The sequence below is a fragment of the Peromyscus eremicus genome, chromosome 6, assembly GCF_949786415.1.
Source record: "Peromyscus eremicus chromosome 6, PerEre_H2_v1, whole genome shotgun sequence".
In the NCBI taxonomy this organism is placed as follows: domain Eukaryota; kingdom Metazoa; phylum Chordata; class Mammalia; order Rodentia; family Cricetidae; genus Peromyscus; species Peromyscus eremicus.
The window spans coordinates 36,370,432-36,385,938 of record NC_081421.1 but is presented as its reverse complement, the minus strand read 5'-3'; the positions used below and the strand labels follow the sequence as shown (position 1 = coordinate 36,385,938).

The window sequence follows — 15,507 nt, the reverse complement described above, 5'->3', positions numbered from 1 at the left end:
TGATTAAACATTACCTAACATTTTACCTTGTTTTTAAACTGTTATCACTGTTCTTTGAAAAATAGCTAGAAAACAAAGCGATTATTTGGTCCTTTTTTGGTGCGCTCTAATCAGGGTCCCAATTGCTTCTGCTCTGCTGGTGTTATGTGATGAAAGAGGAGCTCACTGATCACACAAGTTTATGCCATTGCTACACACTTTATTAGGCATTCTGTCGTAACTTCTATTTCACAAAGGTGTGCGGTTGAATAACCAGTTTCAACTGTGGCTTGATCTGAGAAGTGAATGTCAAGTCAATATTGCTAACATTATCATTTTATATCAGACAGTACACCTACATTTGTCCTACCACTCCCTAGTCTATATAGGAGATGCTGTTGACTGTCACCACACACAAGTTTGGTAAAGATTTATCATGGGGTACAAAACTCTGTGCTTCGGATTCTCCTGTATTCTATTTGCTTATTGTGTTTATTTACCTCTTCCAGAAAATATTGAAGAACCTTGGAGAGTGAGATTGGCAGATGTTCTTATAAAAATGACTTCACTTGCGGTAATATGTTTTTTACTGGGGAATTGGGATGCCATGCTATAAGTATATTTGAAACTTCTTTTACTTAAAATGTTTGAAAGAGATTTCAGTTTCCTTTTTTTTTTCTTTCTTTTTTTTTTTTTGGTTTTAGTTGTTTGATTGATTGTTTTGGTTTGGTTTGGGTTTTGGTTTTTCAAGGCAGAATTTCTCTGTGTAATCCTGTTTGTCCTGGAACTTGCTCTGTAGACAAGACTGGCCTTGAACTCAGATATTTGTTTTTCTCTGCCTCCTGTGATAAAAGGTATTCACCACCACTTGGCTTTCCGGGTCCTGTACTCAGTGCATGAGTTGGCTGATTGAAACCTGGGGCTTATACAGGGACACTTGGCTCATCCTGGGAGGAGGGGACTGGACCTGCCTGGACTGTATCTACCAGGTTGAACTCAATCCTCAGGGGAGTCTTTGCCCTGGTTGAGATGGGGTGGGCTGGGAGGAAGGGGGAGCAGGAGGGGGAGAACAAGGGAATCTGTGGCTGATATGTAGAATTAAATTATATATATAAAAAAAAGAAAGAAGTAATGAAAATGGTTAAGTCTCTCTGTAGTAGGATGTAGAGTTCTTCAGGTATATGCCCAAGAGTTGTTCAGCTAGATTTTTGAGTTAGAAAAATGTCCAGCTTCCGAGGAACTACTACACTGATTTCCATAGTGACTATTCATGTTTGCATTCCCATCATTAAAGCATAAGTGTATCTCTTTCCCCATACCCTCACCAGCATGACCTGCCATTTCTTTTATTGACTTTAGCCATTCTGACTGATGTAAGATGGAATCTCAAAATAGTTTAATTTGCATTTCCCTGATGACTAAACATGGGAACATTTCTTCAAGTGTTTCTTAGCCATTTGTGTTTCATCCTTTGAGAACTCTTTTTAGTTATATACCCCATATTAAGTGGGTTTTTTTCTTGATGTCCAGATTTTTAATTCTTAATATAGTTTAGATATTAGCCCTCTATTGAACATATATTCCATAAAGATCTTTTCCCATTCTGTTGTCTAATACTTTGTCCAAATGACATTGTCCTTTGCCTTACAGAACTCTTTCAGTTTCATGAGTTCATATTTATTAATTGTTGTTCTTAGTGTCTGTGTTAATGGTGTCTTGTTCAGAATTCCTCTTCCTCCATGAATAAGTTCAAGACTATTCCCCACTTTCTCTTCTATCAGATTCGGGGTATCTAGCATTATGCAGTGATTCTTGATCCATCTGGAATTGAGTTTTATGCAGGATGATAAATATAGAGCTATCTAAATTTTTCTATATGCCACTAACCATTTTGACCAGCACTATTTGCTGAAGGTGCTATATTTTTTCCAATGTATATTTCTGTCTTCTTTGTCAAAAGTCAGATTGCTATAGGTGTGTGAATTTATGCCTGGGTCTTCAATTTGATTCCATTGATCAGTGTGTAAGTTTTTGTGCCAATACCATGCTGTTTTTATTTTTGTAGCTCTGTCATGCAAAATGAGATTGGGGATGGTGACACCTATAGCAAGTTTTTAGTGCTGAGGATTGTTTTAGCTATCATGATTATTTTGTGTTTTCATATGAAGCTGAAAATTATCATTCCAATTTCTATGAAGAACTGTGTTGGAATTTTGGTGAGGATTACATTGAATCATTAGATTGCTTTTGGTATGGTTGGCATTTTTACTGTATTAATTCAATTGATCCATGAGCATGGGAGATTTTTTTCATCTTCTGATATCTTCAATGTCTTAAAACTTTCATCATAAAAGTCTTTCATTTGCTTGGTTATAATTACTCCAAGATATTTCAATTTTTTGAGGCTCTGTGAAAAATATCATTTTCCTGATTTTTTCCACAAACTCTTCTTCAGTTGTACAGGAAGGCTACTGATTTTTGTGAGTTATTGTTGTATCCTGTTACTTTGTTGAAAGTATTTATCTATTGCAGAAGTTCCCTGGTGGAGTTTTTAGGATCATTTATGTACATAATCATATGATCTGCAAATAAAGACACTTATACTTCTTTTTAATACTTGTATCCACTTGATCTCTTTTAGTTGTCTTATTGCTCTTGCTAAAACTTCAAGTACTATATTGAATAGATTTAGAGACAGTAGACATCATTGTCTTGTTCCTGATTTTAATGAAAATGATTTTATTTTATTTTTCCTTTTCAGTTATTGTTGGCTGTGGGCATGATAAAAATGCCTTTATTATGTTGAGATATATTGCTTGTATCTCTAGTCTTTCCTGGACTTTTATTATGAAGGGGTGTTGGATTTTGTCCAAGGCATTTTCTGTATCTAATAAAATAATTTTGTGGATTTTGTCCTTCAACCCCTTGATATGGTAGATTACATTTATTGATTTCTATATGTTGAACTATCCACACATCCCTGTAAGAAAGCCTACTTGGAGGATGATTTTCTAATGTGTTTTTTGTATTTAGTTTGCAAAGTTTTATTGAGAATTTTTATACCCAGGTTTATAAGGGAAATTGGTCTGTAATTTTCTTCCTTTGTTGGATCTTTCTGTGGCTTGGGTGTCAGGGTAATTGTGGCCCTGTAAAAAGAATTAGGTTATCTCCCTTCTGTTTAATGTTGTGGAATAATTTAAGGAATATTGGCTTTAATTCTTCTTTGAAGGTTGGTAAAATTCTGTGCTGATTCCACCTGACCCCGGGATTTTTCTGGGAAGGTAGGGTGGAGAGACTTTTAATTACATATTCTATTTCACTAAGAGTTATGGGTATGTTTAAATTGCTTATGTGATCTTGGTTTAGCCTTGGATGGTTGTATATATCAAGAAATTGTTCATTTATTTTAGATTTTCAGTTTGGTGGAGCACAGATATTTCCAGTACGTCCTTGTGATTCCATGATTTTTCTTAGTTTCTGTTGCAATGTCTCCGTTTTCGTCTATAATTTTTGGGTAATTTTATTAACATTAATTTATTTTTAACAGTTAGATAAGTTTATAGTACAATCCAGTCACACTTATCCCTCCACCTTTTTAAATCCTTCTCCTAACCTTACCAACATTATAGACTTGAACTCAGGCAGATAATTTTTACTCTCCTTGATGTACTGCACTGCAATCATTCTGGACTCACCTTCATCCCTCTATCAGCCTGTCTGCAGATACCTTTACTCCTACCCTGTCTCTAATCCCAGGGGATGCCAATAAATCTTGGTACAGACTCAGATTCACTCTTTTTTATGGACCCTATCAGCCATTCCTATTAAGCCATGGACATTCTTTTGTGTCAGCCCCTGACACTTAGAAACACTCTCCACCAAGGATCCCCAGTACAGACACGTGGCAGGGACTCAGATAGATGACTCATTGTGTCCTTCTTCTTCTCCGTTATGATATTTACATTCTCATCTTCTGCCAGATAACAACTGGCTTACACATGTCCCTCCTCTCATCTCAAATCCATTCATTGGAGACCTCAGCTCTCAGTTCACACCCAAGATCCCCTCATCACGCTCACCCTTGTCTCTTCAGATTCCTTTACCATAATATAATCTACTGGTAGAATCCCCTTCTCCTACCATACATATGCCCTGGGGCTTCATTTTGTCATGTGGACAAGATCCCTTTGCCTCTTTCCTGAAGTCCCTCTTAGCCTTTTCTCCTAGCCTACATTTACTTCTTTCTGTCTCCTACCAATATGCAGAAACATCATCTACTGGACAATCTACAACTACCACACTGTTTTAAGATCCAGAAGGAGCAAAAAAAATCAAGGAATGAAACATCTACTCAACAATAACAAGACCAGATATCAAGATGTCTCAATCACCTCAATTATCCTGTTGTATAATATTATTTTAACTGTGCAAAGGTGTGTTACTCCACACACCTTGTTTATGCTCCAAAATATTACTTTAACTGTATAAAGGTGTGTTACTTTTGTTTGTGATGCATTTGTTTAACAATGTAAGGATGTGTGTTTAATTATGTAAAGATTGGTTGCATCTGTTTCACTTTGCCTGCCTAAGGCACCTGATTGGTCTAATGAAAAGCTTGAAGGCCAACAGCTAGGCAGAGAAAGAATGGGTGGGGCTGGCAGACAGAATAAATAGGAAAAGAAATACAGGCTTGAAAAGAAGAAGGAGATGAATGAAATAAGAAGGAGGAGAGAATGAGGTGCACACCCAGGGCAAGAAGCCAGACAGATGCTAGCCAGCCAGACATAGAAAAGCAGTGAAAATAAGATATACAGCAGTGAGAAAGGTAATAAGGCCCAAAGCAAAAGGGAGGTAAAGAGACACAGGTTAATTTAAGTTAAAAGAGCTAGCCAGCATGCCTAAACTAGGCTGAGCATTCAAAACTAATAAGTCTCTGTGTCATGATTTGGGAGCTGGCTGGTGGCCCAAAAGAAAAAGCCTTGTACATTTTGGCACCTAATATGAGTGTCAAATTTCCACACAAGGCCTGAGTAAGCTAAAAAAAAAAAAAAAAAAAAAAAAAGGAAAAAGCAAAAACAGATATACTCCTTTAAGAGTCTCTGCCATACAGCAGAGCACTTAAATTAAACAGCCTTTTTCACATTAGGAACAGCAGGTTAAGGAAGAACACCTACTGCAGCATGGGTACAGGCACTCCAGGCCTGGGGTGTTGAATGCAGTTCTCTGTCAAATGCACCTAGGCAGAAGTTCCTTTCTCGCTCACCAGTTCCCAAATAACTGACACAGAGACACAATATTAATTATAAATGCTCAGCCAACAGCTTATGGTTGTTACTAATTAACTCTTACATTTTCAATTAACCCATATTTTTTATCTACTCTTTGCCATATGGCTTGGTACTTTTTCTCAGTTCAGCATGTTCAGCTTGCTTCTCTAGCTGAATATGCTGAAGACTCCACACTCCATCCTTCTCCTTCCCCACATTCTCAGTTTGGCTCTCCCACCTAACCTTATTCTGTTCAGGTATTGTCCAGTCAGCTTCTTTATTAAACCAATCACAGTGTATTGGTGGCAACTCCATGTAGTTTAAAATGGAGGTTTATTTTGGGGAGTAGCTTACAACAAGTAAAGGGATAGGCTACAGGGTCCAGGAAGGTACAGGGCAGTCCAGTGGTGTTCTCGAGAGAACTCTGCTCAGTCAACCATCCAACAGCCAGGATTACCAGGAACCAGAAGACTAGCACATCCAGATCTTGTCTCAGCCCCACCTCCGGGGCAGGCCATAGGTAGGCATGACAGTTACCAGAAGCCTCAATGGGGGTAATACTTCCAGGTCAAAGCTGGAACAGCTACCCACTACAGAAGTGTTTGAAAACCACCTATTTAAATACATCTGTGTATTACCTTGGAAACATCCCTAATATGAATATAAGTTTGACTATTATAGATGATTGCTAATCTTTATTTCTTAAATATACATTACATTTTTAAATAAGCTGCATAGACATAATACCTCAAACAAGAGTAGAAATATACATACACTGCAACAAAATTAACTTTAAATTTGTATCAATATATAAAAATTTGCACCAATGTAAAATATTTAAGACTAGTAGTTGTTCTTTTCATTTAAAAGTAGATTAAATAATCTACCCTTTTATCCTATCATTTCTATATCTCTCCTTCTTTTCATAAAGAGATCTTTGGATCTAATCTCCTTTGTTCAGCTTTCTTTCTGACCATACAAATAACAATTTGTACTAACTCTCCTTAAATCATAATAAATATTCATAAACCATCTTTTGAGAATGTGGGTGTCATGCTCTAGACTATTTCATGTTGTTGTGGGGTGCTGGAAATCGTTGCAAAAACCTTGAGAAAATCAGGAAAATTGTTAGGTCTTGACTGGAGTATTCTGTGAGACTGGATCACTTCTGTCTATTGTGTCCCTTTAGAAAAGAGCCTGCCTCCCAGGGGTATCAACAGAACATGGCATAACAAAATGCCATAAGACAAACCATCATATTAAGGCTGGACAAGGTAACCTAGTAGGAGGAAAGAATCCCAAGAGGAGGCAAAGAGATTCAGAGATACCTGATCTCTTACTGTTATGAGTCCCATAAAAACCCTAAGCTCAATAACTAAAGCATGGAGGACCTAATGCAGGCCCATGTCAGCTCTGTGATTCCTGCTTCAGTCTCTGTGGGTCCCTATGAGTCCTGCTTGGCTGATTTTGTAGGCTGTTTTCTCCTGGTGTCTTCGACCCCTCTAACTCCTGCAATCCTTCCTCCCCTTCTTCTGAAGGCTTCCACAAACTTCACACCTGTTTTTCTGGGGGTCTCTGTTATGCTCCCATCAGCTCTCAGAGGAACTCTCTCTGATGAGATCGGGCTAGGCAATCTATAAGTAAAGCAAAGTATCTGTGGCGGCTCACACAGGCTCCCTAGTAAGGCCTTATTCAAGGTCAGAAAGTCAGAGCTTGCTTTACCCAGCAGGGCTGCACAATAGGATGATTTGGTCAAGGGCATGGTTGCCAAGTGTTTTGAAGGGTCTACACTTGGCTCTACATTGTACTTTGATCTTGAAAGGGGAGGTCTTTTGCCTCTCCCCTTGGTAGTGTATAGAAAGCCCATTAGAATAAATCTCAAGGTGGCTGGGTATTAACCCAGGACCCTCCTGAAGCTATCCTGTGTCTCTGTCTTACTGTCTCTATCTATATTTCTATTTAATATTTCCTCATTCCTCTCTCCTCCCACCAAGAACCCTTCAACATGTTATAACCAAATGCCCGCTCCCCGCCCCTGTGGGTACCTGCCCTGAGGAGATTTCTCCCAGAGTCCTGGGGAGTAAGCATGCAAGTGACTGGGTATTTAATCTGGAGGATATCAAATGAATCTATGCACACAATGTTCTTTCAGTCCATTCACTTCACTGTTCTAAGTTAATTATTTGATTTCTTTGCTGTTCTCTCTCTTTTTTTCTTTCTCTAAGTCCACAGCCCCCTTTTCCTCTTATCATTTTCTCTTACCTGAATTCTCACATTTTTCACAGGAGACTCCTTGCAATCCTAAGAAAAGTTTCAAAACCCTCATGGTCATAGCACATTTCTAGAATAGATGATAAGGAGCAGAGCCATTATCATAGTAATGCAAGGTTCCAGGGTCCCAAGACCAGAGGGAGGGATCTCAGTGCCCAGTACCACAAACTCTGAGACATAGTTTTTTATCATCAGACTTGGAGAGTGAAGAATTGGCAGGCTTTTCTTATGGAGTTTTGGGTTAGTAGCCTTAAAGAGACACCTGCAACTCTGACCTTGAGCATAGCTGTAAAGTTTTAAACTTATGATTGATATACAAAGGACTTTAGTCGAGTTTGAACTTGCTCTGAGGTAAAAATGAGCTAAATACATACAGTTTGTGTTAGACTGAGACAAGATTATTATTTTCTCTATTAGTCTGAGCAAAAGGAACAAAGCTGTGTTTAAGTGTCAACAGTCTAATGGGATAATGGACCTGGCTACGAAGTATATCTGTAACACGTATTGCTAAAAGGTCATATTAATAGAAAACCTGGAACCAGATATTGGGGTGAAAGCTGAAAGATCAGTGAAACAGAACAACCACAGCCAATCTCACCTTGCCAACTGCTCAGCCCATCATGTTTCCACAAATGGGTCTTAGTTTAACTGCTGCTTAGTTCCTATCTCCTCATGCCTTATATACCGTTATCCACCCAGCCATGGGATTAAAGGCATATGTACTTCGCAAGCAAAGCCTACAAAACCTCTAGTTCCTGGTCCTTATATATCTTTCTGCTTCCTGCCATCACTTCCTGGGATTAAATGTATGTATCCTTCCCAAGCAAAGACATAAGATCTCAAGGGTTCGGATTAAAGGTGTGAGCCACCATGCCTGGCTCTGTTCCCAATGTGGCCTTGAGCTCACAGAAATCTAGACATATTTCTGCCTCCCAAGTGATAGGATTAAAGGTATGTGCCACCACTGTCTGGCCTCTATGTCTAATTAAGTGGCTGATTCAGTCCTCTGGTCCCAAAATAAGTTTTTAGGGTATACAATATATTGAGGTACACAATATATCACCATATATATCCTAGTATACATTCTATATATCAAAATTATACAACTAAATGAGAAATTATCTTCTTTTTTTTAATTTTTATTTTGCAATACAATTCAGTTCTACATATCAGCCACAGATTCCCTTGTTCTCCCCCCTCCCCCCCTCACCTTCCCCCCAGCCCACCCCCCATTTCAATCTCCTCCAGGGCAAAGCCTTCCCCACAGACTGAGATCAACCTGGTGGACTCAGTCCAGGTAGGTCCAGTCCCCTCCTCCCAGGCCGAGCCAAGGGACCCTGCATAGGCCCCAGGTTTCAAACAGCCGACTCATGCAATGAGCACAGGACCCGGTGCCACTGCCTGGATGCCTCCCAAACAGATCAGGCCAATCAACTGTCTCACCCACTCAGAGGGCCTGATCCAGTTGGTGACCCCTCAGCCATTGGTTCATATTTCATGTGTTTCCGTTTGTTTGGCTATTTGTCTCTGTGCTTTATCCAACCTTGGTCTCAACAATTCTCGCTCATATAAACCCTCCTCATTCTCGCTAATTGGACTCCCAGAGATCCACCCGGGGCCTAGTCATGGATCTCTGCATCCAGATCCCTCAGTAGTTGGATGAGGTTTCTAGCATGACAATTAGGGTGTTTGGCCATCCCATCACCAGAGTAGGTCAGTTCGGACTGTCTCTCGACCATTGCCAGCAGTCTGTTGTGGGGGTATCTTTGTGGATTTCTGTGGGCCTCTCTAGCACTTTGTTTCTTCCTATTCTCATGTGGTCTTCATTTACCATGGTCTCCTATTCCTTGTTCTCCCTCTCTGTTGTTGATCCACTGGGATCTCCCACTCACCCAAGCTCTCTTTCCCTCGACCCTCGCCCTTCACTACCCCCACTCCTGTCCAGGCTGTTCATGTAGATCTCATTCCATTTCTCTGTCATTGGGCGATCCCTGTGTCTTTCTTGGGGTCCTGTTTTCCAGGTAGCCTGCCTGGTGATGTGAGTAGCAGTCCAGTCATCCTTGTTCCACATCTAGTATCCTGTTATGAGTGAGTACATACCATGTTTGTCTTTCTGAGTCTGGGATACCTCACTCAGGATGATTTTTTCTAGATCCATCCATTTGTCTGCAAACCTCATGATGTCATTGTTTTTCTCTGCTGAGTAGTATTCCATTGTGTATATGTACCACATTTTGTTTATCCATTCTTCAGTTGAAGGGCATCTAGGTTGTTTCCATGTTCTGGCTATTACAAACAACGCTGATATGAACATAGCTGAACAAGTGCTCTTGTGGTGTGGTTGAGCATTCCTTGGGTATATGCCCAAGAGTGGTATAGCTGGATCTTGGGGGAGATGGATTCCCAATTTTCTAAGAAAGCGCCATATTGATTTCCAAAGTGGTTGTACAAGCTTGCATTCCCACCAGCAGTGGAGGAGAGTTCCCCTAGCTCCACATCCTCTCCAGCATAAGGTGTCTTCAGTGTTTTTGATCTTAGCCATTCTGACAGGCGTAAGGTGGTATCTCAGAGTTGTTTTGATTTGCATTTCCCTGATGATTAGGGATGTTGAGCAATTCCTTAAATGTCTTTCAGCCATTTGAGTTTCCTCTGTTGAGAATTCTCTGTTTAGTTCTATAGCCCATTTCTTAATTGGACTGTTGGGCATTTTGATGTCTAATTTCTTGAGTTCCTTATATATTCTGGATATCAGTCCTCTGTCAGATGTGGGATTGGTGAAGATCTTTTCCCATTCTGTAGGCTGTCGCTTTGCTTTGTTGACCGTATCCTTTGCCCTACAAAAGCTTCTCAGTTTAAAGAGGTCCCATTGATTGATTGTTTCTCTCAGTGTCTGTGCTACTGGTGTTCTATTTAGAAAGTGGTCTCCTATGCCAATGCGTTCAAGACTACTTCCTACTTTCTCTTCTAGCAGGTTCAGAGTAGCTGGATTTATGTTGAGGTCCTTGATCCACTTGGACTTAAGTTTTGTGCACGGTGATAGATATGGATCTATTTGCAGCCTTCTACATGTTGATATCCAGTTTTGCCAGCACCATTTGTTGAAGATGCTTTCTTTTTTCCATTGTGCACTTTTGGCTTCTTTGTCAAAAATTATTTGTTCATAAGTGTGAGGATTAATGTCAGGGTCTTCAATTCGATTCCATTGGTCCACATGTCGGTTTTTATGCCAGTACCAAGCTGTTTTTATTACTGTAGCTCTATAGTACAGCTTGAAGTCAGGGATTGTGATGCCTCCAGAGGTTGTTTTATTGTACAGGATTCTTTTGGCTATCCTGGGTCTTTTGTTTTTCCATATGAAGTTGAGTATTATTCTTTCCAGGTCTGTGAAGAATTGTGTTGGTATTTTGATGGGGATTGCATTGAATCTGTAGATTGCTTTTGGTAAGATTGCCATTTTCACTATGTTAGTTCTGCCTATCCATGAGCATGGGAGATCTTTTCATTTTCTGACATCTTCTTCAATTTCTTTTTTCAGGGACTTAAAGTTCTTGTCATATAGGTCCTTCACTTGCTTGGTTAGTATTACCCCAAGGTATTTTATGTCATTTGTGACTATAGTAAAGGGTGATGTATCTCTTATTTCCTTCTCCACTTTTTTGTCCATTGTATATAGGAGGGCTACTGATTTTTTTGAATTGATCTTGTATCCTGCTATGTTGCTGAAGGTGTTTATAAGCTGTATCAGTTCCTTGGTGGAATCTTTGGGGTTGCTCAAGTATACTATCAATGTCATCTGCAAATAGGGAAAGCTTGACTTCTTCCTTTCCAATTTGTATCCCCTTAATCTCCTTATGTTGTCTTATTGCTCTGGCTAGAACTTCAAGTACTATATTGAATAAGTATGGGGAGAGCGGACAACCTTGCCTCGTTCCTGATTTTAGTGGAATTGCTTTGAGTTTCTCTCCATTTAATTTGATGTTGGCTGTTGGCTTGCTGTAAATTGCCTTTATTATGTTTAGGTATGTTCCCTGTATTCCTGATCGCTCCAAGACCTTTATCATGAAGGGGTGTTGGATTTTGTCAAATGCCTTTTCAGCATCTAGTGAGATGATCATGTGGTTTTTTTTCTTTGAGTTTGTTTATATGGTGTATCACATTGACAGACTTTCGTATGTTGAACCATCCTTGCATCCCTGGAATGAATCCTACTTGATCATGGTGGATAATTGTTTTGATGTGTTCTTGGAGTCTGTTTGCCAGTATTTTATTGAGTATTTTTGCATCAATGTTCATGAGGGAGATCGGTCTGTAGTTCTCTTTCTTTGTTGTATCCTTGTTTGATTTGGGAATCAGGGTAATTGTAGCCTCATAGAAGGAGTTTGGTAATGTTCCTTCTGTTTCTATTGTATGGAACAATTTAGAGAGTATTGGTATTAACTCTTCTTTGAAGATCTGGTAGAATTCTGCACTGAAACCATCTGGTCCTGGGCTTTTTTTGGTTGGGAGACTTTTAATGACTGTTTCTATTTCGTTAGGGGTTATTGGACTATTTAAATAGTTTATCTGGTCTTGATTTAATTTAGGTATGTGGTACCTATCCAGAAAATTATCCATTTCTTTTAGGTTTTCCAGTTTTGTGGAATAGAGGTCTTTGAAGTATGACCTGATGATTCTCTGGATTTCCTCAATGTCTGTTGTTATGTCCCCCTTTTTATTTCTGATTTGGTTGATTTGGATGCTCTCTCTCTGTCTTTTGGTTAGTTTGGATAAGGGCTTGTCTATCTTGTTGATTTTCTCAAAGAACCAACTCTTTGTTTCATTAATTTTTTGTATTGTTCTCTTTGTTTCTATTTTATTGATTTCAGCTCTCACTTTGATAATTTCCTGGCATCTATTTTTCCTGGGAGACTTTGCTTCTTCCTGTTCTAGAACTTTCAGGTGTGCTGTTAAGTCACTAGTGTGAGATTTCTCCAGCTTATTTATGTGGGCGTTTAGTGCTATGAATTTCCCTCTTAGTACTGCTTTCATAGTGTCCCATAGGTTTGGATATGTGGTGTCTTCATTTTCGTTGATCTCTAGGAAGTCTTTAATTTCTTTCTTTATTTCTTCCTTAACCCATTGGTGATTCAGGTGGGTATTGTTCAGTTTCCATGAGATTTTAGGTTTTCTGTAGTTTTTGTTGTTGTTGAAATCCAACTTTAGACCATGGTGGTCTGATAGAACACAGGAGGTTATTCCAATTGTTTTGTATCTGTTTAGATTTGTTTTGTGACCAAGTATGTGGTCGATTTTAGAGAAGGTTCCATGGGGTGCTGAGAAGAAGGTATATTCTTTTTTGTTAGGATGGAATGTTCTGTAGATGTCGATTAAGTCCATTTGAGTCATGACATCAATTAAGTCCTTTATTTCTCTGTTAAGTTTCGATTTGGGGCATCTGTCCAGTGGTGAAAGTGGGGTGTTGAGGTCTCCCACTATTAATGTGTGGGGTTTTATATGTGATTTAAGCTTTAATAATGTTTCTTTTACATATGTGGGTGCCCTTGTGTTTGGGGCATAAATGTTCAGAATTGAGACTTCATCTTGGTGGATCTTTCCTGTGATGAGTATGTAATGCCCTTCTTGATCTCTTTTGATTGATTTTAGTTTGAAGTCTATTTTGCTGGATATCAGGATGGCTACACCCGCTTGTTTCTTAAGAACGTTTGATTGGAAAGTCTTTTCCCAGCCTTTTATTTTTAGGTAGTGTCTATCTTTGAATTTGAGATGTGTTTCTTGTATGCAGCAGAAAGATGGGTCCTGCTTTCGTATCCATTCTGTAAGCCTATGTCTTTTTATAGGTGAATTAAGTCCATTGATATTGAGGGATATTAATGTCCAGTGATTGTTCATTCCTGTTATTTTTTGGTGGTGATGTGTGTGTACTTTTCTTCGTTGGGGTCTACTGCTGTGGCTTTATCTATTGCCTGTGTTTTCGAGGTTGTATCTGACTTCCTTAGGTTGGAATTTTCTTTCTAGTGCTTTCTGTAGGGCTGGGTTTGTGGATAAATATTGTTTAAATCTGGCTTTGTCATGAAATGTCTTGTTCACTCCATCTATGATGATTGAAAGTTTTGCTGGGCATATTAGTCTAGGCTGACATCCATGGTCTCTTAGTGTCTGCATTACATCTGTCCAGGACCTTCTGGCTTTCAAAGTCTCCATTGAGAAATCGGGTGTTATTCTGATAGGTTTGCCTTTATATGTCACTTGGCCTTTTTCCTTTGCTGCTCTTAATATTCTTTCTTTATTCTGTACGTTTAATTGTTTAATTATTATGTGGCGAGGGGACTTTTTTGGGGGGTCTAGTCTGTTTGGTGTTCTATAGGCTTCCTGTTTCTTCATAGGCATTTCCTTCTTTAAGTTGGGAAAGTTTTCTTCTATGATTTTGTTGAATATATTTTCTGTGCCCTTGAGTTGGTATTCTTCTCCTTCTTCTACCCCTATTATTCGTAGGTTTGGTCTTTTCATGGTGTCCCAAATTTCTTGGACATTTTGGTTCATGACTTTGTTGACTTTAGTGTTTTCTTTGACTGATGAATCTATTTCTTCTATTGTATCTTCAACGCTAGAGATCCTCTCTTCCATCTCTTGCATTCTGTTGATTATACTTGCATCTGAAGTTCCCAATCGTTTTCTCAGATTTTCTATTTCCAGCATTCCCTCTGTTTGTGTTTTCTTCATTTTTTCTATTTCCCTTTTCAGGTCTTGGACTGTTTCCTTCATTTGTTTCATTGATTTTTCTTGATTTTCTTTCAGTATTTTATTGTTCTCTTCCAGGACTTTTTTGATTTCTTCTAATTTGTTTGCCCTTTCCTCTAGTTGTTTACAGCGTTCTTCACATTTTTTTGTCTTTTCCTCTACACGAGCCTCTAGCTTCTTCATGATGACATTCATAAGGCTATTTTCTTCTGCTTCTTCCAATTTCTGATGTTCAGGTCTAGGTGTTGGAGGAGGGCTAGGGCCTGGTGATGGTGTATTGCTATTCATTTTGTTGTATGTGTTTCTGCCTTGATGTCTGCCCATCTCCTTGTGGTTCATCTCCTTGTGGTTCGTTCTTGGCCTTATCCGCACACTTGGTTCAGACAGAGCTGACAGATTCAGGAAGTCTCTCTCTCTTGTCCAGATGGGAGCTCTCTGTGCTTCAGAAGGGAAGTCCGGGGCAAGATGGGAGCTGGGAGCTGTGCTTCAGAAGGGAAGTCCGGGGCAAGATGGGAGCTGGGGGCCGGCCTCTAAGTCTCAGGAAGAGGCTTGGGGCTCAGGTGGATGGGCGTGGGGGCAGGGCGTGGAGACTGCAGGGTCTGCCAGGGGTCTTGGAGAAGGGGATCCTTCCCGGTGGGACTGTGCTTCAGAAGGGAAGTCCGGGGCAAGATGGGAGCTGAGGGCCAGCCTCTAAGTCTCAGGAAGAGGCTTGGGGCTCAGGCGGATGGGCATGGGGGCAGGGCGTGGAGACTGCAGGGTCTGCCAGGGGTCTTGGAGAAGGGGATCCTTCCCAGTGGGGCTAGAAGGGAACCTGCCCTGTGACCAGAACCTGGGGCCAAGTTGGGCAGGTCTTCCCCGGAGTGGCTGGTGCCCAGGGTGAGAAATTATCTTCTTGACCACCAACAGATATATGTGCCCATAAGACTGAAGTGAGATTACATTCATACATTTTATGAAAATTCATGGTAATGTGAACATCATAGCTGTAATTGCATAAGAAGTTTGCAACAAGAAATAGCCAATAAAGGCAATAACTCCAACATGCCTTACATGAGAGCTTAGTCCTCTACCAAAACCCTTGGTTCTGTTAGATGGAACTTTTGAACACTAGTTGTCACCTGCTGCATACTCCAATGGCCTTTTGTTACCAGCATCCCTCAATCAGGTCAGAGCCGTTCTCCCACAAGTATCATTCGGAATCATTTCATTAGTTTTCTTTGTCAGTTGAGTTCGGTTCTATCCTATTTCTCTG

The 15,507-nt window shown here is 39.9% G+C and overlaps 1 protein-coding gene across 1 annotated transcript in view; it reads left to right on the top strand.

Moving 5' to 3' along the window:
• Window positions 1-415: 415 nt before the first annotated feature.
• LOC131912409 (arylacetamide deacetylase-like 2) overlaps window positions 416-15,507 on the top strand; it is a 40,748-nt gene continuing 25,656 nt past the window's right edge. The window contains exon 1 of the mRNA XM_059264702.1: window positions 416-553. Coding sequence (XP_059120685.1) covers window positions 416-553 — 138 coding nt within the window. The remainder of the gene's footprint in view (window positions 554-15,507) is intronic.